The sequence below is a fragment of the Oncorhynchus keta genome, chromosome 13, assembly GCF_023373465.1.
Source record: "Oncorhynchus keta strain PuntledgeMale-10-30-2019 chromosome 13, Oket_V2, whole genome shotgun sequence".
Classification (NCBI taxonomy): Eukaryota; Metazoa; Chordata; class Actinopteri; order Salmoniformes; family Salmonidae; genus Oncorhynchus; species Oncorhynchus keta.
The window spans coordinates 13,169,385-13,196,179 of record NC_068433.1 but is presented as its reverse complement, the minus strand read 5'-3'; the positions used below and the strand labels follow the sequence as shown (position 1 = coordinate 13,196,179).

The window sequence follows — 26,795 nt, the reverse complement described above, 5'->3', positions numbered from 1 at the left end:
GGCTGACAGGTCAATCAATCAAGATGTTCATCCGTGGTCGACCAATCACCATGTATGTCCCCTCCAACATCCAGAACTACGAGGACCTGAGGATGGAGCCACCTGTAGAGAAACTGGAACTCGATTGGGTGTATCCTTCCTGAGTCCCTCCCACAAGTCACGACCAGTGGGGTGTTGATAATGCAGCATTTTAGTTTTTAAATTCCATTCACGGTTGATTAGAATGTTTCATATTCTATAGTGCTAAGTTTCTTGGATGAAAGCCATGACGTCCATATTGCCCATCAGTCAGAGAAACATATTTAAGTTATGGAATGTCCTTGAGCCAAGCCATCCTCTCCTCCAGGTAAATGGAAGTTATGTCAACCATAAATCACGTATTATGGGTGTAGCTGTGGGTGAAATTGCTTTAGGCTCAATTAATGATTTAGACTAATGAACCAATGAGACGCTTCAGTGATGTCACCTTGACTGGAGCCGCATAGTTACGGTTACCGAGGACGGGACTGCCGGGCCAACCTGTACCTGCTGTCGTCGGGTGAGGCGGTGTACTTCATCGCCTGTGTGGTGGTGTTGTACCACATCAACAACCGCACACAGCGCCACTACCGCAAACACACCGACTGTGTCCGCTGGTGAGTGGCTCAGATCCAACCTCGACCTCTCGTATCATTACATAACTGTACAAAATCAACTAAAACCAATTGTGATGTTGACGCTTTATGATATCCCAATTTGTCTTTACTTCAGTCTGACCATCCACCCAGACAAGGTACGGGTGGCATCAGGACAGACGGCGGGGGTGGACAAGGATGGAAAGGTGAGGGGCGTTTGGGTTTTCTAATTGATTTTCTGTGTTTTATATAGATTTACACACTGTGAAAATGATAATGCCCTTTTAGTGTCAAAACTCCACCTGACCAAAACAGGCTGACATTTAAGGTGGTCTTTTCAAACAGCTCTACATATAATAACACACATGATACTTATTATCAATCCTTGTCTAATTCATGTCTTAGCCCCTGCAGCCTTATGTCCATATCTGGGATTCCTCCACACTGATCACCCTACAACAGATAGGACTGGGCACCTTTGAGAGAGGTGTAGGGTCTGTGGCTTTCTCCTTTGCAGTAAGTCTTTATTCCCACTACAAAACAACCCTCCCACACGCACACACTAGATGTTACTAAGTTTATGGCCTATATTTAGTACAGTATTTCTCATCTCACTAAGGCGATTGAAGAACCCCTGACACCTAATCTCCAAACAGGACTCTCAAACAAAACCAATACTGGCTTTAATACATTAGTCCTGATTTGTGACTGGGCTGCATCATCTCTCCATCTGTCATATGCCCTCTCACTGGTTCTTTCTCTCCTTTCCGTCTTACTTCTCCTCTGCTTGCAGGACGCTGGAGCCTTCCTCTGTGTGATTGATGACTCCAATGAACACATGCTGTCTGTGTGGGACTGTGCCAAAGGAACCAAGCACACAGAGGTTAAGGTAAAGCAATGCACCAAGACACGCACATGTGCACACACTCACGTTTTCATGCAAGCACACAGGCACGTACAAAGACACACACACAGATTCCTATTCATATTGCAATTAATCAATACAATTTACAGTATACATCTTGATACGGCTTCCTCGTGTTATAACAACCAAAATATACCCCTATCTTTGCAGGTAGCCAAGCCTGTAATTTGCATGCGTAGGCTGTTAAAGACGGCATTACATTAGTGAGAATCTTCAGATCCCTGAAAAGGAGGCCTATTTGCATAGATTAAGCCAAAATAAATTCTTCCACATCACCTAGTTCTGTCACAGGCTTTTGTCCCAAATGTTTTTACTTCCCTGAGAGTCATTTCAGCGGTGTTGCCACGGCAACTGTGTAAATATTTCAGACTGAATTTGTCCGCCGGCGTGTGCTCTGTGTGTGTGTGTGTGTGTGTGTGTGTGTGTGTGTGTGTGTGTGTGTGTGTGTGTGTGTGTGTGTGTGTGTGTGTGTGTGTGTGTGTGTGTGTGTGTGTTAGAGGGGTTTGGATATTAGGTGGGTGTTTATATGACATCATTTTCTCTCTTGGTCTCAAGTTTCTTGTAGCACACATGCAGAACTTCTCGTATTTTCGCCAAATTGATTTAGCATAAGCATCATTTGTCATGAGTGCCCTAGATTCGAGAATCTCCAGTGAAATTTGGGAGTGGTCCCAAGGAGTGGTTAGGGAAAAGGTTCAGCCCACGTAAATATATAAGATGGTTCAAAGTATGTAACATTTGCCCATCCCCCGCTGGACTGTAATGCATCTGCAAATTGAAACTAAGTTGCAGAAGTGGTATGCCCTATCATACAATCTGAACGGTCCTCAAGTCAATTCCAAGGTTGGCAAATTTGTAGAAATGCAGGTTTGAGATAAACATTGGAGTTCACAGTGATTTTGCATTTGTGTGAATTATCTGATTATTAAATGTTCTGTGTGTGTGTGTGTGTGTGTGTGTGTGTGTGTGTGTGTTAATCCAGAGCACCAACGAGGCAGTGTTTGCAGTGGAGTTCAACCCCAGCGACAGCACCAACATCATCACTTGTGGAAAGTCTCACATCTATTTCTGGACCCTGAGTGCAGGCTCACTCACCAAGAAACAGGGCATCTTTGGGGTGAGGGAAGTCCCTTAACTCCTCTTCATCTGAAAAGTATTTTTCACATAGACAAAAGATATGTGACCAATGGGTATATCAAACCCGGCTCATCTGTATGACTCAAGGAAGACTATTCTAGCCCATTGAGCTAAAGCCTAGACCAACTCTGGAGACGAAAACGAGTCTGCAGGTCTCACGCAAGGCTACTTCTCACTAAACCTCCTCCGCTACATATCGTCATTCAAACCTATTATCGGTTTGTAATGTTGCTCTTCTTTCCTCCGTCAGAAATACAAGAAACCCAAGTTCATCCAGTGCTTTGTGTTCAGCCTGACGGGAGACGTGCTGACTGGGGACTCGGAGGGGAACATCCTGACATGGGGCAAATCACCCGGCGACGTCAAGACACTGGGGAAAGGAGCCAAAGGTAATGAACGCTCTGTTCCAAACGGACTCCAAATATGGACTAGGCTCTCCATGTGAAATACAGTGTATATAAACTAATAATACAATATCATCTGATTTAGTACCTCCTTAGCCAATAATGCACCAGACATGTGTGGCTATCTTTTCCGCTTGCTCTCCAAATGTGAGACCTGTGACAAAAGACAACAAGGTAATCTTCTTCACCTCCTCTCTCTCTCCCTTCTGTTGAAGAGACGTTCCAGATCATGCGTCAGACACGAGCCCATGACGGCAGTGTGTTTACACTGTGTATGCTGCAGGGGGGCGCTCTCCTCAGCGGCGGGGGCAAAGACCGTAAGATCATCCGCTGGAGCGCAGACCTGGCACCCGAGCGAGAGTGTGAGGTGAAAGACGCGTGTGTGTGTTTGCATTGTCACTCTTAATAACAAAACCGAGCGTGTTTCAACATTTAAGACCTTTTTGTATGTATTTGTGTGTAATTTCAGAATAAAGTATATGAATTTATTATAGATTCCAGAAAAGTTTGGTGCGGTCCGTTGCATCACATATGTAAACGGGGAAGAGGTGTTGGTTGGTACCACCCGAAATGCCATCCTGAGGGGCACTTTCTCTGACGGCTTCGTGGCCATAGTGCAGGTATGTTAACATTGGCATGATGGGGTATGTACTGGGTGGTATGTGAAGTGGTTTGTGGTTAAACACCTGGTCTGCACATGTTCTGCTCTCCAATCTCCTACACTTTTCTGTTCTTCCCAAAGTGTGCACTTTCTCACTCCCCCTCATGGATTTCTAAGTATTATATTGTTGTATGCATGAGTCATGACACATGGGTTAGGAGTTTCCACCGTGTCTTACACAATATCCATTCCTTTTAAATCCACAATGGCAAGTGAACAAGTGCACACTACAGGGAGAAGCATAGAGAATAGACCCCTAAAACCAGTGTGTGTATTGAGTGTGTGTGTGTTGCTCTCCCCCGTGCAGGGTCATGTGGATGAGATGTGGGGTTTGGCTACTCACCCCTCTCAGGATGTCTTCCTCACCTGTGGACATGACCGACAGGTGTGCGTGTGGAACACAGCAGAGCACAAACTGGACTGGTGCACCACACTGGAGGTGGGCGGGAGTGGACAATACACAAACACCCCTACACATATAAACACATGCACACCCCTACACATATAAACACATGCACACCCCTACACATGTAAACACATGCACACCCCTACACATATAAACACATGCACACTCCTACACATATAAACACATGCACACCCCTACACATATAAACACATGCACACCCCTACACATATAAACACATGCACACCCCTACACATATAAACACATGCACACTCCTACACATATAAACACATGCACACCCCTACACATGTAAACACATGCACACCCCTACACATGTAAACACATGCACACCCCTACACATATAAACACATGCACACCCCTACACATATAAACACATGCACACCCCTACACATATAAACACATGCACACCCCTACACATATAAACACATGCACACCCCTACACATATAAACACATGCACACCCCTACACATATAAACACATGCACACCCCTACACATATAAACACATGCACACCCCTACACATATAAACACATGCACACCCCTACACATATAAACACATGCACACCCCTACACATATAAACACATGCACACCCCTACACATATAAACACATGCACACCCCTACACATATAAACACATGCACACCCCTACACATGTAAACACACATGCACATGCACACCCCTACACATGTAAACACATGCACACCCCTACACATATAAACACATGCACACCCCTACACATGTAAACACATGCAACCCCTACACATGTAAACACATGCACACCCCTACACATGTAAACACATGCACACCCCTACACATGTAAACACATGCACACCCCTACACATGTAAACACATGCACACCCCTACACATGTAAACACATGCACACCCCTACACATGTAAACACATGCACACCCCTACACATGTAAACACATGCACACCCCTACACATGTAAACACATGCACACCCCTACACATGTAAACACATGCACACCCCTACACATGTAAACACATGCACACCCCTACACATGTAAACACATGCACACCCCTACACATGTAAACACATGCACACCCCTACACATGTAAACACATGCACACCCCTACACATGTAAACACATGCACACCCCTACACATGTAAACACATGCACACCCCTACACATGTAAACACATGCACACCCCTACACATGTAAACACATGCACACCCCTACACATGTAAACACATGCACACCCCTACACATGTAAACACATGCACACCCCTACACATGTAAACACATGCACACCCCTACACATGTAAACACATGCACACCCCTACACATGTAAACACATGCACACCCCTACACATGTAAACACATGCACACCCCTACACATGTAAAGACATGCACACCCCTACACATGTAAAGACATGCACACCCCTACACATGTAAACACATGCACACCCCTACACATGTAAAGACATGCACACCCCTACACATGTAAAGACATGCACACCCCTACACATGTAAAGACATGCACACCCCTACACATGTAAACACATGCACACCCCTACACATGTAAACACATGCACACCCCTACACATATAAACAAATACTGATATTCATACTGTATTTTTCAGGAGTATGGGCTGTGTGCAGACTTCTGTCCTAATGGGGCCGTGGTGTCTGTTGGGCTCAGCACAGGCAGGTGAGACGCTCCTATCTGAAATACCACAGCATCAAACTTCTTTCAGGAGACACGTCTCTCTGGCTAGAGAGTAGAGCAGGAAATAGTCCCAGTTGGTATTCACGTAATAATAAGGGATTCGCCTCGACTACACCCACAAATTGGGGAAAACGGACATTGTTTCCTATTCAAATCTATTTTTATAGCCCTTCTTACATCAGCTGATATCTCAAAGTGCAGTGCAGAAACCCTGCCTAAAACTCCAAACAGCAAGCAATGCAGCTGTAGAAGCAGTGGCTTGGAAAAACTCCCTAGAAAGGCCAAAACCTAGAGAGGAACCAGGCTATGAGGGGTGGCCAGTCCTCTTCTGGCTGTGCCGGGTGGAGATTATAACAGAACATGGCCAAGATGTTCAAATGTTCATAAATGACCAGCATGGTCAAATAATAATAATCACAGTAGTTGTTGAGGGTGCAACAGGTCAGCACCTCAGGAGTAAATGTATGTTGGCTTTTCATAGCCGATCATTATGAGTATCTCTACCGCTCCCGCTGCCTCTAGAGAGTTGAAAACAGCAGGTCTGGGACAGGTAGCACGTCCGGTGAACAGGTCAGGGTTCCATAGCCGCAGGCAGAACAGTTCAAACTGGAGCAGCAGCACGGCCAGGTGGACTGGGGACAGCATGGAGTCATCATGCCAGGTAGTCCTGAGGAATGGTCCTAGGGCTTAGGTCCTCCGAGAGAAAGAAAGAGGGGAAGAGAGAATTAGAGAGAGCATACTTAAATTCACACAGGACACCGGATAAGACAGGAGAAGTACTCCAGATATAACAGACTGACCCTAGCCCCCCGACACAAACTACTGCAGCATAAATACTGGAGGCTGAGACAGGAGGGGTCAGGAGACACTGTGGCCCCATCCAATGATACCCCCAGACAGGGCCAGACAGGCAGGATATAACCCCACCCACTTTGCCAAAGCACAGCCCCCACACCATGAGTGGGATATCTTCAAACACCAACTTACCATCCTGAGACAAGGCAGAGTATAGCCCACAAAGATCTCCGCCACGGCACAACCCAAGGTTGGGGGGTCAAGTGACGCACCCCTCCTATGACGCACCCCTCCTCCTTGAAATCAGCCCTTGCCTTAACAGGAAGGCAGTGTAGGGAGGCTAGCACTGGAGTAATATGATCAGATTTTTTGGTTCTAGTTAGGATTCTAGCAACCGTATTTTGCACTAACTGAAGTTTATTTAGTGCTTTATCCGGGTAGCCGGAAAGTAGAGCATTGCAGTAGTTTAACCTAGAAGTACCAAAAGCATGGATTAATTTTTCTGCATCATTTTTGGACAGAAAGTTGCTGATTTTTGCAATGTTACGTAGATGGAAAAAAGCTGTCCTTGAAACAGTCTTGATATGTTCGTCAAAAGAGAGATCATGGTCCAGAGTAACGCGAGGTCCTTCAGTTTAAATTTTCTTTTTGAGGCGACTGTACAACCGTCAAGATTTGTCAGATTCAACAGAAGATCTCTTTGTTTCTTGGGACCTAGAACAAGCATCTCTGTTTTATCCGAGTTGTTTTTTTTAAAAGAAGGAAGTTTGCAGCCATCCACTTCCTTATGTCCGAAACACAGGCTTCTAGCGAGGGCAATTTTGGGGCTTCACCATGTTTCATTGAAATGTACAGCTGTGTGTCATCCGCATAGCAGTGAAAGTTAACATTATGTTTTCGATTGACATCCCCAAGAGGTAAAATATATAGTGAAAACAATAGTGGTCCTAAAACGGAACCTTGAGGAACACCGAAATTTACAGTTGATTTGTCAGAGGACAAACCATTCAGAGACAAACTGATATCTTTCCGAAAGATAAGATCTAAACCAGGCCAGAACTTGTCCGTTTAGACCAATTTGGGCTTCTAATCTCTCCAAAAGCAGCACTAAGGTCTAAGAGCACAAGGACAGATGCAGAGCCTCAGTCTGACGCCATTGAAAGGTCATTTACCACCTTCCCAAGTGCAGTCTCAGTGCTATGATTGGGTCTAAAACCAGACTGAAGCATTTCATATTGTTTGTCTTCGGGAAGGCAGTGAGTTGCTGTGCAACAGCTTTTTTATAACATTTTTGAGAGGAATGGAAGATTCAATATAGGCCGATAGTTTTTTATATTTTCTGGGTCAAGGTTGGGCTTTTTCAAGAAAAAGTGAGTTTAGTACACATCCGGTGGATAGAGAGCCATTTATTATGTTCAACATAGGAGGGCCAAGCACAGGAAGCAGCTATTTCAGTAGTTTAGTTGGAATAGGGTCTAGTATGCAGCTTGAAGGTTTAGAGGCCATGATTATTTTCATCATTGTGTCAAGAGATATTGTACTAAAACACTTGAGCGTCTCTCCTGATCCTAGGTCCTGGCAGTGTTATGCAGACTCAGGACAACTGAGCGTTGGAGGAATACGCAGATTTAAAGAGGAGTCCGTAATTTGCTTTCTGATGATCATGATCTTCTCCTCAAAGAAGTTGATGAATTTATTACTGCTAAAGTGAAAGCCATCCTCTCTTGGGGAATGCTGCTTTTTAGATAGCTTTGCGACAGTATCAAAAAGGAATTTCGGATTGTTGTTATTTTCCTCAATTAAGTTGGAAAAATAGGATGATCGAGCAGCAGTGAGGGCTCTTCAGTACTGTCTTTCCAAGATAGTCGGAAGACTTCCAGTTTGGTGTGGCGCCATTTTTGTTCCAATTTTCTGGAAACTTGCTTCATAGCTCTGGTATTTTCTGTATACCAGGGAGCTAGTTTCTTATGACAAATGTTTTTAGTATTTAGGGGTGCAACTGCAGCTAGGGTATTGCATGCAAGGTTAAATTGAGTTCCTCAGTTAGGTGGGTAACTGATTTTTGTTCTCTGATGTCCTTGGGTAGGCAGAGGGAGTCTGGAAGGGCATCAAGGAATCTTTGGGTTGTCTGAGAATTTATAGCACGACTTTTGATGCTCCTTGGTTGGGGTCTGAGCAGATTATTTGTTGCGATTGCAAACGTAATGAAATGGTGGGCCGACTGAATCCTTATGTAATACATGTATCACTAGCCACTTTAACTATGCCACTTTGTTTACATACTCATCTCATATGTATATACTGTACTCGATACCATCTACTGCATCTTGCCTATGCTGCTCTGTGCCATCACTCATTCATATATCCTTATGTACATATTCTTTATCCCCTTACACTGTGTATAAGACAGTAGTTTTGGAATTGTTAGCTAGATTACTTGTTGGTTATTACTGCATTGTCGGAACTAGAAGCACAAGCATTTCGCTACACTCGCATTAACATCTGCTAACCATGTGTATGTGACAAATAAAATTTGATTTGATTTATGAGGAAAAACATTAAGATCCACAACATTTATTCCATGGGACAAAACTAGGTCCAGAGACATGTTGGACAAACCCCACTGAGTCGATGATGGCTCCGAAAACCTTTTGGAGTGGGTCTGTGGACTTTTCCATGTGAATATTATTATCATTAAAAATGTGAATATTATCTGCTATGACTACAAGGTCTGATAGGAATTCAGGGAACTCATTGAGGAACGCTGTGGCCCAGGAGGACTGTAAACAGTAGCTATAAAAAGTGACTGAGTAGGCTGCATAGATTTCATGACTAGAAGCTCAAAAGACGAAAACGTCTGGGGTTTTTTGTAAATTGAAATTTGCTATCGTAAATGTTAGCAACACCTCCGCCTTTGCGGGATGCACGGGGGATATGGTCACTAGTGTAACTAGAAGGTGAGGCCTCATTTAACACAGTAAATTCATCAGGCTTAAGCCATGTTTCATTCAGGACAATCACATCAAGATTATGATCAGTGATAAATTAATTGACTATAACTGCCTTTGAAGTAAGGGATCTAACATTAAGTAGCCCTATTTTGAGATGTGAGGTATCACGATATCTTTCAGTAATGGCAGGAATGGAGGAGGTAATGAGATTGCTAAGGCGACCACTGCCATGTTAGTTTTGCCCAACCTAGGTCGAGGCACAGACTCGGTCTCAATGGAGAAAGCTGAGCTGACTACACTGACTGTGCTAGTGGCAGACTCTACTAAGCTGGCAGGCTGGCTAACAGCCTACTGCCTGGCCTGCACCCTATTTCATTGTGGAGCTAGAGGAGTCAGAGCCCTGTCTATGTTGGTAGAAGATGAGAGCACCCCTCCAGCTAGGATGGAGTCTGTCACTCCTCAACAGGCCAGGCTTGGTCCTGTTTCTGGGTGAGTCTCAGAAAGAGGGCCAACTATCTACAAATTCTATCTTTTGGGAGGGACAGAAAACAGTTTTCAACCAGCGATTGAGTTGTGAGACTCTGTTGTAGAGCTCATCACTCCCCCTAACTGGGAGGGGGCCAGAGACAATTTCTCAATGCCGACACATCTTTCTAGCTGATTTACACGCTGAAGCGATGTTGCGCTTGGTGACCTCTGACTGTTTCATTCTAACATCGTTGGTGCCGACGTGGATACCAATATCTCTATACTCTCTACACTCACCAGTTTTAGCCTTAGCCAGCACCATCTTCAGATTAGCCTTAACTTCGGTAGCCCTGCCCCCTGGTAAACAGTTTGATCGCTGGATGATTCGTTTTAAGCCTGACTGAAACATAATACTAATACTGTGGGTAATGGAGTCGCCAATGACTAGGGTTTTCAATTTGTCAGAGCTAAATGTAATGTAATGTAGCTAATGGTGGGAAGCTTCGGCCTCTCAGACCCCGTAACGGGAGGAGTAGAGACAAGAGAAGGCTCGGCCTATTGACCCCCAGTTAAATAAATAGAAATATACAGAAATAACAAAATACGCCGAAAAGCTGTTGTGTTGTTCAATCTACATGTGTCCACGTCAAAAATCCCATCCTGCTGTTCATTGTGGGAGAGTGGGAAATGGGGGTACGCGGTGTCCAAGTCGGTTACGAGTAGCTATGCGTGTGGAAAACATTTAATCACAGGTAAGACAATTAACTTGTTTAGTACGGGCCATTTGTAACTCCACTCACTACTTGTAGCTGTATTGTCTGTTTTTGTATTGTTGGTCTTGGATAGCTTAATGTTCCGGTCCGTAGCTAGCACTCACTCAGTCAAGTGGCTGCTTGCATCGTTATGAGGGGGTGGCAGGGTAGCCTAGTGGTTAGAGCGTTGGACTAGTAACCGGAAGGTTGCAAGTTCAAATCCCCGAGCTGACAATGTACAAATCTGTTGTTCTGCCCCTGAACAGGCAGTTAACCCACTGTTCCTTGGCCGTCATTGAAAATAAGAATTGGTTCTAAACTGACTTGCCTAGTTAAATGAAAAACAAGAACATTTAGTTTGAAAGTTTTTGCTGTGAGCCAATGTTTTAGGTAAACAAACGCTGTGGGCAGGTCCAATTTGTAAGTCGCTCTGGATAAGAGCGTCAGCTAAATGACTTAAATGTAATGTTAAATGTCGCGACGTTCTCTCTCATACCAAGCATTATCAACTCATATAAAGAGTCAATCCATATAAATACTTGCATGTTAATTACCATGCCTTTGTGACATGAACCCATACAAAATGATACACAACCCCAAGATGATAAAAAATACAGAATTGTTTGGTGGTTCAAACCTTCAAACTGGTTGTCTACCTCTCTGCCCAAACCCCCCACCTACCACCCCCTGTAACAGATGGCTGGTTCTTGACCTGCAGACCAAAGAGGTGATCTCAGACTACACCGACGGGAATGAACAGCTGTCTGTCATGAGATATTCACCAGGTCAGAGGTTAAGCTCCTTTCCTCAGTGTCTCAGAATGGATCGAATTTCAACCATGATTCAGTAATATGTACTCACTTGGCACTATGATGGATCTCTATTATTTATGAAAAAATGTATTGCCTTTATTTGGAACATGCCTTTGTTTTCATTTCCCCTTTCAGACGGTAGCTTTTTGGCCGTGGGTTCCCATGACAACTTCATCTACGTCTACAACGTCACCGAGTGTGGACGGCGCTACTCCCGCTACGGAAAGTGCAATGTAAGTTGCAGTACATTCTGGGGTGTTTGGGATGGTTGTGGATTATTTATGTAGTGAATGAGTGGTTCATTGTGGGGTACAGTAGGGCTCAGGACACATTTGTCATGGTGTTTAGGTGTCGTGTCAATTTTTTATGTCTGTTATTTTTAGGGTCACTCCAGCTTCATCACTCACCTTGATTGGTCCAAAGATGGGAAGTACATTATGTCCAATTCGGGCGACTACGAAATCCTTTACTGTGAGTGACTGTGAAAATGTCTACATTTCCATGTCTCATTTGAACATGTGTATATTTGTATAGTATAATATGTCTTATTTTCCTTAGTTATCCTAATGACTATTGGTCTTCTCAAACAGGGGACATTGCTGGAGGGTGCAAACTGTTGAGGAACCGCTATGAGAGCAAAGACCGAGAATGGGCGTCCTACACCTGCGTACTGGGCTTCCACGTCATGGGTGAGAGTGACAAAGTGATCACCCTGTTGCTTTCCTGCAATGCGGGACATTTTAAAACTTGTAGTGTATTTGAGGTTTAAAAAGGCTTCTGAAGTTTTTAATGTACACTTAGACATGTCAGACTTTTATTTTCCCTTATGAAAAATGTAACAACACCTAGAAAAATGTCCATTAATTATAATCCACATAATAATTCATATTTCTTGTTGCTGCAGGATTATTTTCCTGCTGTAGCAAACTGGCTCAAATTAAGATCCTACATCTGTATTTCAAAGCTCTCAGCATCACACAACCCCTTAGCAGTGACTGAGTATTCAACCTGTATTGTGTGTTCTGTCCGTCCCATAGGTGTGTGGTTAGAAGGTTCAGACGGTACAGACATCAACGCCCTCTGTCGCTCCCACAGTGAGAAGGTGGTAGCGGTGGCTGACGACTTCTGTAAAGTCCATCTCTTCCAGTATCCCTGCCCAAAACCCAAGGTCAGGGATAACACAGCTCCACATTTACAATTGATTTCCCTTATTTTTACTCCTTGCACCAAAACATTCACCGCATATCAACTGTCTTCTTTTACCCATCAGGCCCCAAACCACAGTTATGAGGGCCACGGCAGTCATGTGACCAATGTGCGCTTCACCCACTGTGACAGTCACTTGCTCTCTATGGGTGGCAAGGACACCTGTATCCTCCAGTGGGAGGTCAAGAGAGCAGGAACATCGGATGGTGGAGACCGCCTACACTCTGCATCCTTCACCAGTTCCCCAGAACCTTAAAGGAGGGAAAGAGACATTAAGAGTATATCTAATCACATTTTATTGGTCACATGTGCCAAATACAACAGGTGATGACCTTTCCGTGAAAAGCTTAAATACAAGTCCTTAACCAGTTCTAACAAAATAGTTAAGAAAATATTTACTAAATAAACTAAAGTAATAAAAAAATTAAAAGCAACACAATAAAATAACAATAACGAGGCTATATACATGGTAAGACAATGTCAATGGGCAGGGGTACAGCTCATGTAGGTAGGGGTAAAGACAGAGAGGCAGAAGGGAGAGACATTTTTACAGAGTGGGGAGTAACGTAGACTGGGAGGGAACTGGCTGGCCCTTGTATATACGTACAAAAGTTGTAAGGTCAGCCAAGGACCTGTGGCGTATTGTTTCATTGGATTCTTACAGTACAGAAGGCTTTGGATTCCATAGGATTCTCTTTTCAAGCATGATATTAGCCCCACATGATGAAATGGAAACGTTAGTACATCTGGGCAGAATCTACTTCTCAAATTAAGTGAAATTCATAATCTGACATTTGAAAAAGGTCAAGCTTTCAAATCAACTGCCTGTTTGACTGCTATCATCAACTGACGACAAAGGGATCAATTGTTGAGAACATTCCAAAATATCCCATTTCGTTTACATGTTTGTTTACCATACAAGCGTACCGTAGTGGTGTTTTATGGTTCTCGTCTTGTCAGAAAAGTAATATCATACATATTTTGCTTGATTGCTATCTAGGAATATTTACCTTTTTTTTGTGCTTCAAACTTTTGCATTTTGCTAGACTGTGACAATCTTTCAAGTACATTTAGTCATTAGTTTCAACTGCAATATCTCCTGTATTATACAAATTCATTCATGTTTACCTTATTGTAGTACACTTTTGGATTTGCTATCTTCTGTGTTTATTTAAAAGTACTTTTGAATGTGTCATCGTTTCCTATGTCTGTAGATATTTCTATCAATAAACAATTACAAAAAACGATGCTTATGAATTCCTAGCATCTTTCTTTCTAAACGTATTCAAGCATTTCCAGTGGGTTGTACTTGTACTCAAATTATTTATACATCATTGGTTGTTCTAAAAACTGTATGCTATCGAAATGCTCGCTAGAGGGCAGTGTCGTTCAAATAAGGGCCATGTTGACTTGTCATTCTGCTACAGCTGCTGTAGAAAGTACTATATCTGAGTCTTGACTCGAAGTGGTGGAAGGCTGTATACGTGTCTCGTCAATGTGTTAATCTGCATACTCAATGCTCAACATGTCCACCAGATCATCTGCCTTCAGTATCACTTTAGTTATAGCTATTGGGTTATAAACCATGTAGGTTACATTTTTGCTATTTTATTAACTTAATCAGTGGTTCTTAGTGTTTAATGGTGATAGTTGGAGCAACTGTTATGAATTGTATGTGCTGTCGGAGTTTCCCGATTCTAAACGACGTTATTTTCCGAAGATGACGTTTTCGAACGGGAGGGGGGACAGTGTGTGTGGTGTGTGTGTGTGTGTGTGTGTGTGAACTGAGCAGAGGTGAAGAAGAGGAGGATGAAGCTGGGAACGGAGGATGGGAGGAAGAGTGGAATAAGCGACAGGCTAGCTATCAAGGGCTGTGTATGCATGCCTGCAAGTGTGAATGCGTGAGTGAGGAAGAGGGAGGTGGTTATCCGACTGAAACAAAGACGCATTTTGGAACCCCGAAACATTAACGGAAACTTTAAACTTTTACCAGCCAGAGCTTGGCAACTGTGCCGGGTCCCGGCTTTGTTTCGAGGCAGGGGAGGTTTACAATAAATGTAGGGATAAAATAGCCCCAGATCGAATTTTTTTTTACGCAAGAGGGGAATCCCTTGGATAGTGTTTGTTGGGGGTAACGAGAGAATGGCGGCCAACATGTACCGAGTGGGAGGTAAGTCTCTTTTTTTTTTTTTTTTTTTTTAGACCTCTCAGCGTGATTGTTAGCTAGCTATGCTAGGGTAGTTAGCTAGCTGATTTGCATTTGCTAGCTAGCGAGTGATAGTTATTTCCGCGAAGGCTGGCTAACTAACAGGCTAACGCTACCCAGCTAACTTGTTAGCAGGACATGTCAAATTAGAACGCGTTCCTTGGCTATTGGTGGCGTGAACTAGTTTAGCTTATAGTTTAGCTTGATTTAGTTGGCTGTAAGACTTTTAATCAACTTGCAGTGTAACGTTAGCTGGTATAGTTAAGTTTATATAACTAGCCATTTTAACGCTAGTTGAAACCAACAAGTTAACTTGAGTATGATAAAGTTACTCAAACATGTTTGTTTTACTTAGCCAGGTAACGTTAGCATACTCGACTGCAAGCGTTAGGTACCATCTGTCACTTGGTTTGGCTAGATCGCTAACGTCAACTTACAGCTAGCTAGCAAGTTAGCTTGCTGACTCTGTAGGTAGTAAGCGTATGCTACCAATCATAGCTATAATCAATTGTCGTACTAAGTGGGAAGCAGCTGTATTGTTCAGAAGATAATCCCAAACTTCAATCTGTTCCGAAATGTATACTCATCGTTAACATGTAGCTACATTGTTTACATAGGTTACAATATGGTGCATTTAGCAAGCTAACAATACTCACGTTTGTATGTTAAACGCCGGTAAACGTGTGATAGCTTGGTCGCAAGCTGGCCATAGCTAAACCGTCTGGATTCCTCTTAAACCCACAGGGTCGACAGCTTTATTTTTACCATCAACATTGCAATTTTATGAGATTATATTATTTGTGGTGGGAAAGATTATCAACATCAGTGGACTTGACTTGGTGCGACGTTGATTGTTCTTAATGTCTTGGCTTGAGTCCGTGTTTTGGTTGATGCACAGCCACTGACTGAACCAGTGAAATATATAGCCATGATGATACACACTGATACATTCTTGCTGTTTTATCGTTGTATAAGGTCCCACAAGAGCGTCTGTTTTTAGGTCACGGTGATTAAACGGTGCAGTGTCAGAGGAGATGCTACATTGTTTCTGTGCATAATAAAATGTAGTCAAGCTCTTGTGCAAAATAGCCCCACAGAAAGCATTGGGCCAAACATCATTGATATGATTACTACTAGTAGATGGATGACGTGTTGCAGTACATGAATTATGATAATGAATGCCTTATTTTATAGGCAACTGTATATATGGATATAACCCCTGACTGTCTGAAAGCCACATGACAGCGAGGCATTGTTTCGGTTGCAGCATTATGCATTTATTTAGTCTCTACGAACATGGCAATTACAGTATGGTATTTTAACCTAAACCCCCTCACCTCAGTTATCTTGGCCTTGAGACTGTGCCTGAGATGGCACTGCTCTGCAGATGGTTGTGTCTTCCGGCTTGTCTGTTGATAATGCCTGCCTGCTTATAGTCCCCCACATCAGTAACTTCACAACACTGCCTCCCAGCACCTCAGAGCGCGACAAAATACTTGTCCGGCTTGTCTGTTGATAATGCCTGCCTGCTTATAGTCCCCCACATCAGTAACTTCACAACACTGCCTCCCAGCACCTCAGAGCGCGACAAAATACTTATGCACCCGTGCACCGTCGACCTACTGGAGGGAATCTTCCCCGAGAGCTCGAACAAAGAGTCAACCATTAAGTCTAATGTTGTGATGTTCATGCCAATTTTCTTGCTACAGTCAAGGTGGTCACAAAGACCCGTGCCTAGCAGAATGTCTACCCATTTGGGCAGCTCTGGGCCAGTGTCTCACTATGAGTGCTGATCTAGGATCAGATCTCCCCTGTCCGTTTAATCTTATTCAGGCTAAACTGATCCTAAGACAGCACTCCTACTTAGAGATGTGTTCTGAATAAGGGCCTTGGTTTGGGATGTGTTTAAAACCTGTTGTTTATGGTGAATTTCAAAGCAAAACCAAAGTGTTGTGTTAAGCGAGTTCTGTTATCTTCCCAAACAGTAGTGACAGTACAGTGGACGCTGTCACAGCTACGAACTGTTGCTGCTTCTCCGTGGTGAAGCTTTTACTTTTGACGTGTCACTCTTGACATTATGCGTGTGGAAATAAATTGTGGTTGGAAATAAATTGTGGGTGGAAATTAAATTGAGCCCTAATGATTAATTGGGATATGAGGGCGGCCTGTTGTATTTGCTCAGTGAGGCGGTTAGTCCCGAGGGTCCCACATTTCATCGTTTTAAATGTTTATCTGCTCCTCATCTGAAAAAGTATAGCCTTGTGGATTTAGGCCTACTACTATATTCAAAACAGTCCTTTACCTCACAGAAAACCACGTCACTCTTATCATGAATAGCTTTTACTTGCCTCCATTAGCTGAATTGAATGGCTTGGTCTAGGGCTATGCCCTGTTTTATAGCCAGAGGAGCCTATCGACAGGCTGGGTACAAGTCCTGTTGATATAAAGTGCATGGAATGAATCAATGGAGCAGTGCTTGCCACAGATGTTTTGTATGTAGGGCTGTGATGGTCATGGAAATATGGATGGCAGTAATCGGCCAGCCAAATGACCGTGGTTCACAACTGTTTGAATAACAAAAAAATTACTATCATTTTAGGGATGCACGACATATCGGTTAACATATCGGAATCTGACGATATTAGTTAAAAATGCCAACATCGGTATCGGCCCGATGTCTAGTTTAACAACGATGTTAAAAACCGATGTCAAAGCTACCGTGCATACCCACTATAACGTAGGTTACATGACGTAACGACTCCACATAAAATTTGGCGCTACACGTGCAACACAGCATTCCTAACCTAGCCCACAATGCCTGCTGTGGAGATAGAGCAATCAACAAGTCAAGCAGTCATATGAAAGAGTAACAAAACTTTAGCGAGACAACTCCTAGACAAAAATCCATTAAAGCCAAGATAATGAAATTCATTGCCCTTGACAATCAACCGTTCTCTGTCGTGGGTGATGTTGGCTTTCGCCGACTGGTCGAGCACCGGTACACACTACCAAGTATGCTATTTTTCAGATGTTACCCTTACACAGTAATCTCGTCACTGCTATTACCTTCACAACATGCATACTATGGAATGCCATTTGGGTCTTTGCGTGTCAAAAAAGATAGAGTAGTATTGTCAAAGCTGTACAAAAATGTCAGCAAACACCGGCCACGAACGATGTGTTTACAATACCGCGTTGGTAATAAAGCATTATTTGTTTGACCGCAGCATAGCTAGCACCAATACAACCAGCCTGAAAACAATGACCAGTAAAAACTGCACTCGTTTTCATTATTCTTAGCAATGATTTAGGAATCCTTGTAAGTATTAGCTAGGTTGCCACTTGTTATTCACCTATTAAAATTGAACTTCAGTAAATGAAAATAAATAGCAACCCTGTTGCCCAAAGCTAACATTATAAGCAACCAGCAAGCTTCATCTGGCTAATGAGGCTCGACCGGACCGGGCTATGTGTTGTGAAGCTAGCCACAATAAGAATTAGGCACAATAGTGGAATTTGTGGTTTGCCTTCAAAATAAGTGTCATTGACAGTGATGCAAATGAATACAAATAGTAGAATTATGCCATACTTTTATTTTGAACCCAAAGTCCGCAATTGTCGCTAATCCTTATTGTGGCTATCTTCACGTAGATAGGTCCGACCACCATTAATCAAATAACCCTAATTTCTAAAACAGTTTGTATTTTAGATGACAGCTAGTTAACTGTATAGCTAACTATAGCTACTTAAACAGATTGTCATTTTGCTATGTTTTTGGGGAAGAACTACATTGTTTGTATCCTTTTTTTTAATGACCAGCACTGTAGGTGTACGAGACAACTTTACCAGCATCATCGCATACATATCGATGAATCGTTGTGACATATGAAATGCGAGGGATTGTGTAATAACTACGTAAAAAATATATGAATGCGTTAAATTATTATTTGACGTGCAGTCATATTCAGGTCCTGATTGGTCAACAAGCTTGTTTGACACGTCAAATAGTGTTATGTTTTTTGACACGCAAAAAACCAAACGGTGTTCCGTAGAAATCCTGGTTGAGAATGAAATGACTGAACAAAGGAACAATGAAACAGCACAGCAAGTAAGTGAAATAAATAGGTTTTGATTATATTTTACTGGTAATGAGGACATATTTAAATGCCAACAAAATAACTTTTTGGTGTGTGTGTGTCACCTTTATTTAACTAGGCAAGTCGGTTTGCAACACATTCTTATTCACAGTGACGGCCCGGACGACTCTGGGCCAATTGTGCGCCGCACTATGGGACTCTCGATCACGGCCGGATGTGATACACCCTGGATTCGTACCAGGGACTGTAGTGACATCTCTTGCACTGAGATGTCATGCTTTAGACTGCTGTGTGTGTGTGTGTGTGTGTGTTAACTATTTAACTGTACCAGAATGCTTAAAAGGCCACAATTTTAAAATATCGGTGATCGGTATCAGGTTGGGTTTTTTTGTCAAGGGAAATATTGGATATCGCTATCGGCCAAAAATGTAATATCGGTGCATCACTAATTATTTTAAAACACACATTTTTTCCTTACCTTCTCTCCCTACTGCATCTGCTGCCATAGGAAGATCATTAACAGGCTTCCCTATTCCAGTCAATGATGGCATAATGTGTGGACTGGATGCCATTGAGAGTGTATCCAGAGGCTCAAAGCAGGAAGTAAAAGCGGGAAGTGTACCCATCAATATGTGCTGTGATTTGTTGATTAAAATCAACTGACATTACAAAAAATACATTCCACTGCGTGAGTCACATCAGTTAACAATACGTCATACCATGCAGCCATTGTGACTGTACCCATGAGTTTACCAGTCATTGCCAACTGCACGAATGCCCGGCTGTCCTGTCTTCAGTCAGCTGTTAGGTCCCAACACAATTGTTTTTATTCTTCAAATAACTATTGGTGGTACTGATATTTTTATATACATTTCTAGATACAGATATTTTTTTATAAATTCCTAAAAAATTAACATCACAGACATTTGGTTAGTGCTGACAAAGTATCTGAGCTGAGGTTGTCTTCTCAGACTGTGTTCCCCATTCCTCTTTAAAAAAAAACTCCCTGGGCCATTGATCCGGGAGGCACCGCTTCAGCCTAATGTCTCTCACTGATTCAGGCAGGCAAGGAGCCCCCATAGCACAAAGAGGGAGGACACGGGGCAAGACGGAGAGCCTAGAACATGGATGAGTGTGGAGAAAGAGGGATAAATTGTTGAAGGGAAAGAAAATAGGGGACCTCTTTCTCTTAAGTGTTGAGACAGTCAGCATAGGACTTCTCCCTGTAGTAGTGTGAGAAATGTGCTCCCACTTCAACCCTCCCCCTTTATTGAATGGGTATGATGCATTTAACTGATAATGCCCAAGAAGCCTGTGTTTGGAGGATATACATTGGCACGGGTGTTGTTAGGCCTGAAACGAAGGGCCGGCAAATAGTGCCAATATAAGTGCCAATATATCCTCCAAACACCGGTTTCGAGGGCATTATCACCTTTATACAATGGGTTACCAACATATTCAAATAATGATTGAAATATATTTATTGAAAACATTATTTTGATGAATTTATTCATACTATTTCTCCACGTGTGTGGTTCCCACAGTGAAGCATGGAGGAGGAGGTGTGGCGGTGCTTTGCTGATATATTTAGAATTCAATGCACACCTAAACAGCATGGCTACCACAGCTTTCTGCAGTGATACGCCATCCCATCTGGTTTGTGTTTAGTCCCACTGTCATTTGTTTTTCAACAGACTGTTGGAAAAGCACTCCGGGTGAAGCTGGTTGAGAGAGAGCCAAGTATGCAAAGCTGTCATCAAGGCAAAGGGTGGCTACTTTGAAGAATCTAAAATATATTTGATTTGTTTAACACTTTTTTTTGGTTACTACATGATTCCATATGTGTTATGTCATAGTTTTGATGTCTTCACTATTATTCTACAATGTAAAAAGTAGTAAAAATAAAAACCCTGGCATGAGTAGGTGTGTCCAAACTTTTGACAGGTACTGTGTGTGTGTAAACACATTTTGTTATAACATAACACCTGGATAACGAATGAACCGTATATAAAACAAACCAGCCTATTTAACATATGTGTTGTTCCAAAAAATAAGGCTATAAAATCAATAACCCACATTTGGAAAGGCTACAAATTACAAAATGGGCCCAAATAAAGTAAACCAAATAGCCTTTGTATCAAATTAACCAAATAAATGAGTGCAAGTAAGAATTTCAAGGCACACCCAACATAATATTTTAGCCTAGGCCTGAGCTACATTTCCTTCTAAATAAGACGCATCTGTGAAAAGGTTTTGAAAATTCAACAAATAACTACAATGAAGAACATTTTGGCCTATTTTCCTTTTCATTATATCTTACCTAAAAGGTTTCTGGCAGGGAACACAAGCATGGTCACCTTTTCTGGCTTTAATAGACTGTGGAGTGTGGTAACAATCAGTAACCTATTGCCTGTTGCACTGAAAACACAATAAGACGGAAGACTTGGTGCAGAGGTAGGCCTATTTGCGGGCGACGTTGGCCCAGAGAGCAAAGTGACCCTCATTCGCTCTCCACCATGAGTGGGTCATCAGATCCACGGATGACATCTTCGAGTAGGTAGGATGTGAGCTCTGCGCTGGCCCACTGTGTGACAGGTTTACTCCGCTCTCCCAAGTCGACCGCCCAGGGATGTCTTCTATGGTGAATATGCGCACTCGGTCTCAGTGGAAATGGTCAGAAATCACAATTTGAAAGGGTTTCATATCACACAGGAGGCCAACGATGTGTGGTTACAAATCACCATTCAAAGGTGTCGGGTACAACATTACCATATGATTTGGTTTATATTTGTTTATTTGCACACAATAAAATATGATTTCCACATTGTACGCCAATGATTAGACTTAGCGTGGTTTGTGCATTACACAGGGTCGTCACTAGTTGCCACAGACATGAACTCCGCCTATTTCTTCAATTCTTCTCTAATTAAAATCTGCTTTTAAACCTCACCCTAACCTCCACCCTAACCACATTTATAACCTCATGTCTAACCTTAAATTAAATATATATTTCCCCCTCATTCATTTTCTCGATATAGCCAGATTGTTTACTGCGTTGCTCGGTAACTATGCGCTGCCCAAGCCCCGGAATTAAAAAAAACAACTATATCAACGATGTTTGGACAGGTCCAAGGGAGGATGTGTCATTCCAGACATTGCCCAACCCTAGTATGTCATCACCAGTTATCATATATTTGCTTGTGTTTTGTAGATGTGTTGAACAGGGCTTTTGATTAGTCAGGACAGTCATTTAGCTGAGAGATATGGTACAGGCCCAGTGGTCTTTGCTGTGACCTGCAAATGACTCCTAAAACACACGGGTAGGTTTCCCTTCCACTCCACTGCTAGAACCAAAATATTGGCCACATGGGGCAAAATATCATGCGTCGTGGCATATAACTGGCGAGGAAGCCGTTATGGTGGGTTAAGGTTTGATATTTTAACCTAGACCTTGGTTGTAGGCTAGGCCTATAATAGTGCAGGCATACAGCAAACCTATTTTTGTGTTGTCTTGGAAGTGATTGGAAATGATTAACGTCCTACCTACTATGGTTAATTCATTATCACTTCAGCAACTCTGGAATAATCGACTACTCTTCCTTGGTCAAACATTGGTTCGCCTAGAATTTAAATCAAATCCAATTTTATTGGTCACATACACATGGTTAGCAGATGTTAATGTGAGTGTAGCGAAATGTTTGTGCTTCTAGTTCCGACCGTGCAGTAATATCTAACAACTAATCTAACAATTTCACAACAACTACCTTATACACACAAGTGTAAAGGAATGATTAAGAATATGTACATATAAATATATGGATGAGAGATGGCCGAACGGCATAGGCAAGATGCAGTAGATGGTATAGGGTACAGTATAAACATTATATAAGGTGGCATTTAGGCTGTGCCATTTGAAAAGAAACCCATCCTAGCCAGGGTGAAGGCCGACTAGTAGCTATAATCTTTAGGTAGCTTGTGTCCGCTGAGGAATTTAGCCAGGCCTCTGATGACACTGCAGGCAGTCTTTTGAATGGGATATTCAGTGTTCGTCAAATCAAAGTTAATTTGTCATGTGCACATGATACAACAGGTGTAGACCTTACAGTGAAATGCTTACTTACAAGCCCTAACCAACAGTGCAATTTTTAAGTAAAAAATAGGTATTAGGTGAACAATAGATAAGTATGGAAATGACAGTGAATAATAACAGTAGCGAGGCTATGTACAGGCACTTGTTTTTGCCGTTGACCCTGGATAAACTATAATTGGGCTGTGTGAAATAGATGGAGGCCCACCGTCGCTGTAGATAAAGGCTTAGAGCTTAGTTCACTGAAGGGAAGTCTCATTTTTGGTCACTTTTTTTTAGTCACACCAGTGTCTTTCATAATGTAGCTGTATTCTGAGAAGTGAGGGAATTAAATTCCTAGACCTCGCAAGCAAGCACCAATCATGTTATGAGGTAGCCTGGGATGTCCGAGTGGATATTACCTCACTTGTCTTTTGAAATGGAAGACACACAGACAGGACAGGATGTGTTGTGCAAAGCTATTTGCTCTCCCTACCCAGCACCAGTCGCCATTTTTGCTGGATTGATTTTGCCTGGCCAAAGCCAGCCTGCGTGACGTCATTACTGTGGTGGGTAGTGGGTTCCCGTTTAGTCATATTTAGTAATTGACTGTACAAGGACTCACAGTCCCAAACTCCTCACACAACAAGGGTTTTCCTTTCAACATGTTACAGTAACCGAAGAGATCAAGTTCAAAGTCCCACACACTGAATTGACATGATACAGATTTGTATGATTTCTACTTTCTCTTTCCCTTTCAGATTACGTGTACTTTGAGAATTCCTCCAGCAACCCTTACCTGATCCGGAGAATAGAAGAGCTCAACAAGGTTGGTGGAATAATCGGTCCTTCACATCTAACCTCTGATTTGGTGCGTTTACATAAAAAAAATATTGCTGACATTGACAACCCCTTTGTAAAGGTTATCATGTCTGACCTTCTGGCCAGTCTGTCTGTAACCCATTCATACCCTGGGATGGTGCTGGTGGTAACACACACACACAGACAGACAGTAGTGACAAGATGCTGGTGCAAGAGCCATTACATAACGTGGCTAGCTGTAGCAGTCGTGTAGCGGCGTATGGCACATGCTTGTTTTCCAGTCAAAGGATTAAGCTCATTTTATGTAACACTCTTAAATTGAAGTGGTTGTGGCAAACCCCACTATGAAAACTCAATCTAATGGAAGTAGATGAGAAGGGGAATAATGTACGGTTTGAAGTCTGAAGTTTACATACACCTTTGCCAAATACGTTTAAACTCAGTCTTCCACAATTCCAGACATTTATTCCTAGTAAACATTCCCTCTCTCAGGTCAGTTAGGATCACCACTTTATTTTAAGAATATGAAATGTCAGAATAATAGTAGAGAATTATTTATTTCAGCTTTTATTTCTTTCATCACATTCCCAGTGGGTCAGAAGTTTACATACACTCAATTAGTATTTGGTAGCATTGCCTTTAAATTGTTTAACTTGGGTCAAAGATTTTGGGTAGCTTCCCACAATAGGTTGGATGAATTTTGGCCCATTCCTCCTGACGGAGCTGATGTAACGGAGTCAGGTTTGTAGGCCTCCTTGCTCGCACATGCTTTTTCAGTTCTACGGGATTGAGGTCAGGGCTTTGATGGCCACTCCAATACCTTTAACTTTGTTGCCATTTTGCCACAACTTTGGAAGTATGCTTGGGGTCATTGTCCATTTGGAAGACCCATTTGCGACCAAGCTTTAACTTCCTGACTGATGTCTGGAGATGTTGCTTCAATATTTCCACATAATTTTCCTTCCCCATGAAGCCATCTATTTTGTAAAGTGCACCAGTCCCTCCTGCAGCAAAGCACCCCCACAACATGATACTGCCACCCCTGTGCTTCACGGTTGGGATGGTATTCTTCGGCTTGCAAGCCTCCCCCTTTTTCCTCAAAACATAACGATTGTCATTATGGTCAAACGGTACTATTTTTGTCTCATCAGAACAGAGGACATTTCTCCAAAAAGTATGATCTTTGTCCCCATGTGCCATTGCAAACCATAGTCAGGCTTTTTTATTGTGGTTTTGGAGTAGTGGCTTCTTCCCTGCTGAGCGGCTTTTCAGGTTATGTCGATATAGGACTGATTTTACTGTGGATATAGATAATTTTGTTCCTGTTTCCTCCAGCATCTTCACAGGGTCTTTTGGTGTTGTTCTGGGATTGATTTGCACTTTTCGCACCAAAGTACATTCATCTCTAGGAGACAGAACGCGTCTCCTTCCTGAGCGGTATGACGGCTGCGTGGTCCCATAGTGTTTATACTTGCGTACTATTGTTTGTACAGATGAACGTGGTACCTTCAGGCATTTGGAAATGACTCTCAAGGATGAACCAGACATGTGGAGGTCTACAATTTTTTTGAAGTCTTGGCTGACTTCTTCTAATTTTCTCATGATGTCAAGCAAAGAGGTACTGAGCTTGATGGTAGGCCTTGAAATACATCCACAGGTACACCTCCAATTGACTTCAATTAGCCTATCAGAAGCTTCTAAAGCCATGACATCATTTTCTGGAATTTTCCAAGCTGTTTAAAGGCATAGTCAACTTAGTGTATGTAAACTTCTGACTCACTGGAATTGTGATACAGTGAAATAATCTGTCTGTAAACAATTGTTGGAAAAATGACTTGTGTCATGCAGAAACCGACTTGCCAAAACTATAGTTTGTAAACAAGAAATTAGTGGAGTGGTTGAAAAACGAGTTTTAATGACTCCAACCTAAGTCTATGTAAACTTCCGACTACACACACACAAACACAGTACCAGTCAAAAATGTGGACACCTACTCATTCATGTTTTTTTCATAAAAAATATAAAAAATTCTACATTGTTGAATAATAGTGGAGACAAACTATGAAATAACACATGGAATCATGTAGTAACCCAACAAGTGTTGAAACAAATCAAAGTATATTTATTTTATATTTTTCAAAGTTGCCAACCTTTGCCCTGATGACAGCTTTGCAGAATGCTTTTCCAACAGTCTTGAAGAAGTTCCCACATATGCTGAGCACTTGTTGGCTGCTTTTCCTTCACTCTACAGTCCAGCTTATCCCAAAACATCTCAATTGGGTTGAGGTCGGTTGATTGTGGAGGCCAGGTCATCTGATGCAGCACTCCGTCACTTCTTTGCAGCAGTTTGACCATGAATGCCTGATTCACGTAGTCTCCTCTGAACAGTTGATGTTGAGATGTTTCTGTTACTTGAACTCTGTGAAGCAATTTCTGAGGCTGGTAACTAATTATCTTATCCTCTGCAGCAGAGGTAACTCTGGGTGGCTGTCCTCATGGGAGCCAGTTTCATCATAGTGTTTGATGGTTGTTGCAACTGTTCTTGAAATGTTTCGGATTGACTGACCTTAATGTCTTAAAGTAATGATGGACTGTTGTTTCTCTTTGATTTTGAGCTTTACTTGCCATAATATGGACTTAGTGCTATTTGGTAAAAGACCATCTTCCTTGTCACAACACAACTGATTGGCTCAAACGCATTAAGAAGAACATCAATTCCACAAATTAACTTTGAAGGCGGCACACCTGTTAATTGAAATGCATT

At 42.4% G+C, this 26,795-nt stretch overlaps 2 protein-coding genes across 6 annotated transcripts in view; both read left to right on the top strand.

The window, feature by feature from the left end:
• LOC118391887 (echinoderm microtubule-associated protein-like 3) overlaps window positions 1-14,089 on the top strand; it is a 56,562-nt gene extending 42,473 nt beyond the window's left edge. For 3 of the 4 annotated variants that reach the window (XM_052459385.1, XM_052459384.1, XM_052459386.1), the window contains 17 exons: window positions 10-130; window positions 486-635; window positions 751-820; window positions 1,020-1,130; window positions 1,408-1,503; window positions 2,522-2,656; window positions 2,927-3,065; window positions 3,296-3,447; window positions 3,575-3,700; window positions 4,049-4,180; window positions 5,771-5,838; window positions 11,519-11,607; window positions 11,770-11,867; window positions 12,018-12,105; window positions 12,225-12,323; window positions 12,672-12,802; window positions 12,905-14,089. In XM_052459385.1, the coding sequence (XP_052315345.1) occupies window positions 10-130; window positions 486-635; window positions 751-820; window positions 1,020-1,130; window positions 1,408-1,503; window positions 2,522-2,656; window positions 2,927-3,065; window positions 3,296-3,447; window positions 3,575-3,700; window positions 4,049-4,180; window positions 5,771-5,838; window positions 11,519-11,607; window positions 11,770-11,867; window positions 12,018-12,105; window positions 12,225-12,323; window positions 12,672-12,802; window positions 12,905-13,096 (1,997 nt within the window). In that variant the 3' untranslated portion in view covers window positions 13,097-14,089. The other variant, XM_052459387.1, reaches the window with a different exon arrangement.
• A 499-nt stretch (window positions 14,090-14,588) lies between these two features.
• mta2 (metastasis associated 1 family, member 2) overlaps window positions 14,589-26,795 on the top strand; it is a 32,879-nt gene continuing 20,672 nt past the window's right edge. The window contains exons 1-2 of one of the 2 annotated variants that reach the window (XM_035783362.2): window positions 14,589-15,010; window positions 23,971-24,038. In XM_035783362.2, the coding sequence (XP_035639255.2) occupies window positions 14,983-15,010; window positions 23,971-24,038 (96 nt within the window). In that variant the 5' untranslated portion in view covers window positions 14,589-14,982. The remainder of the gene's footprint in view (window positions 15,011-23,970; window positions 24,039-26,795) is intronic. The other variant, XM_035783364.2, reaches the window with a different exon arrangement.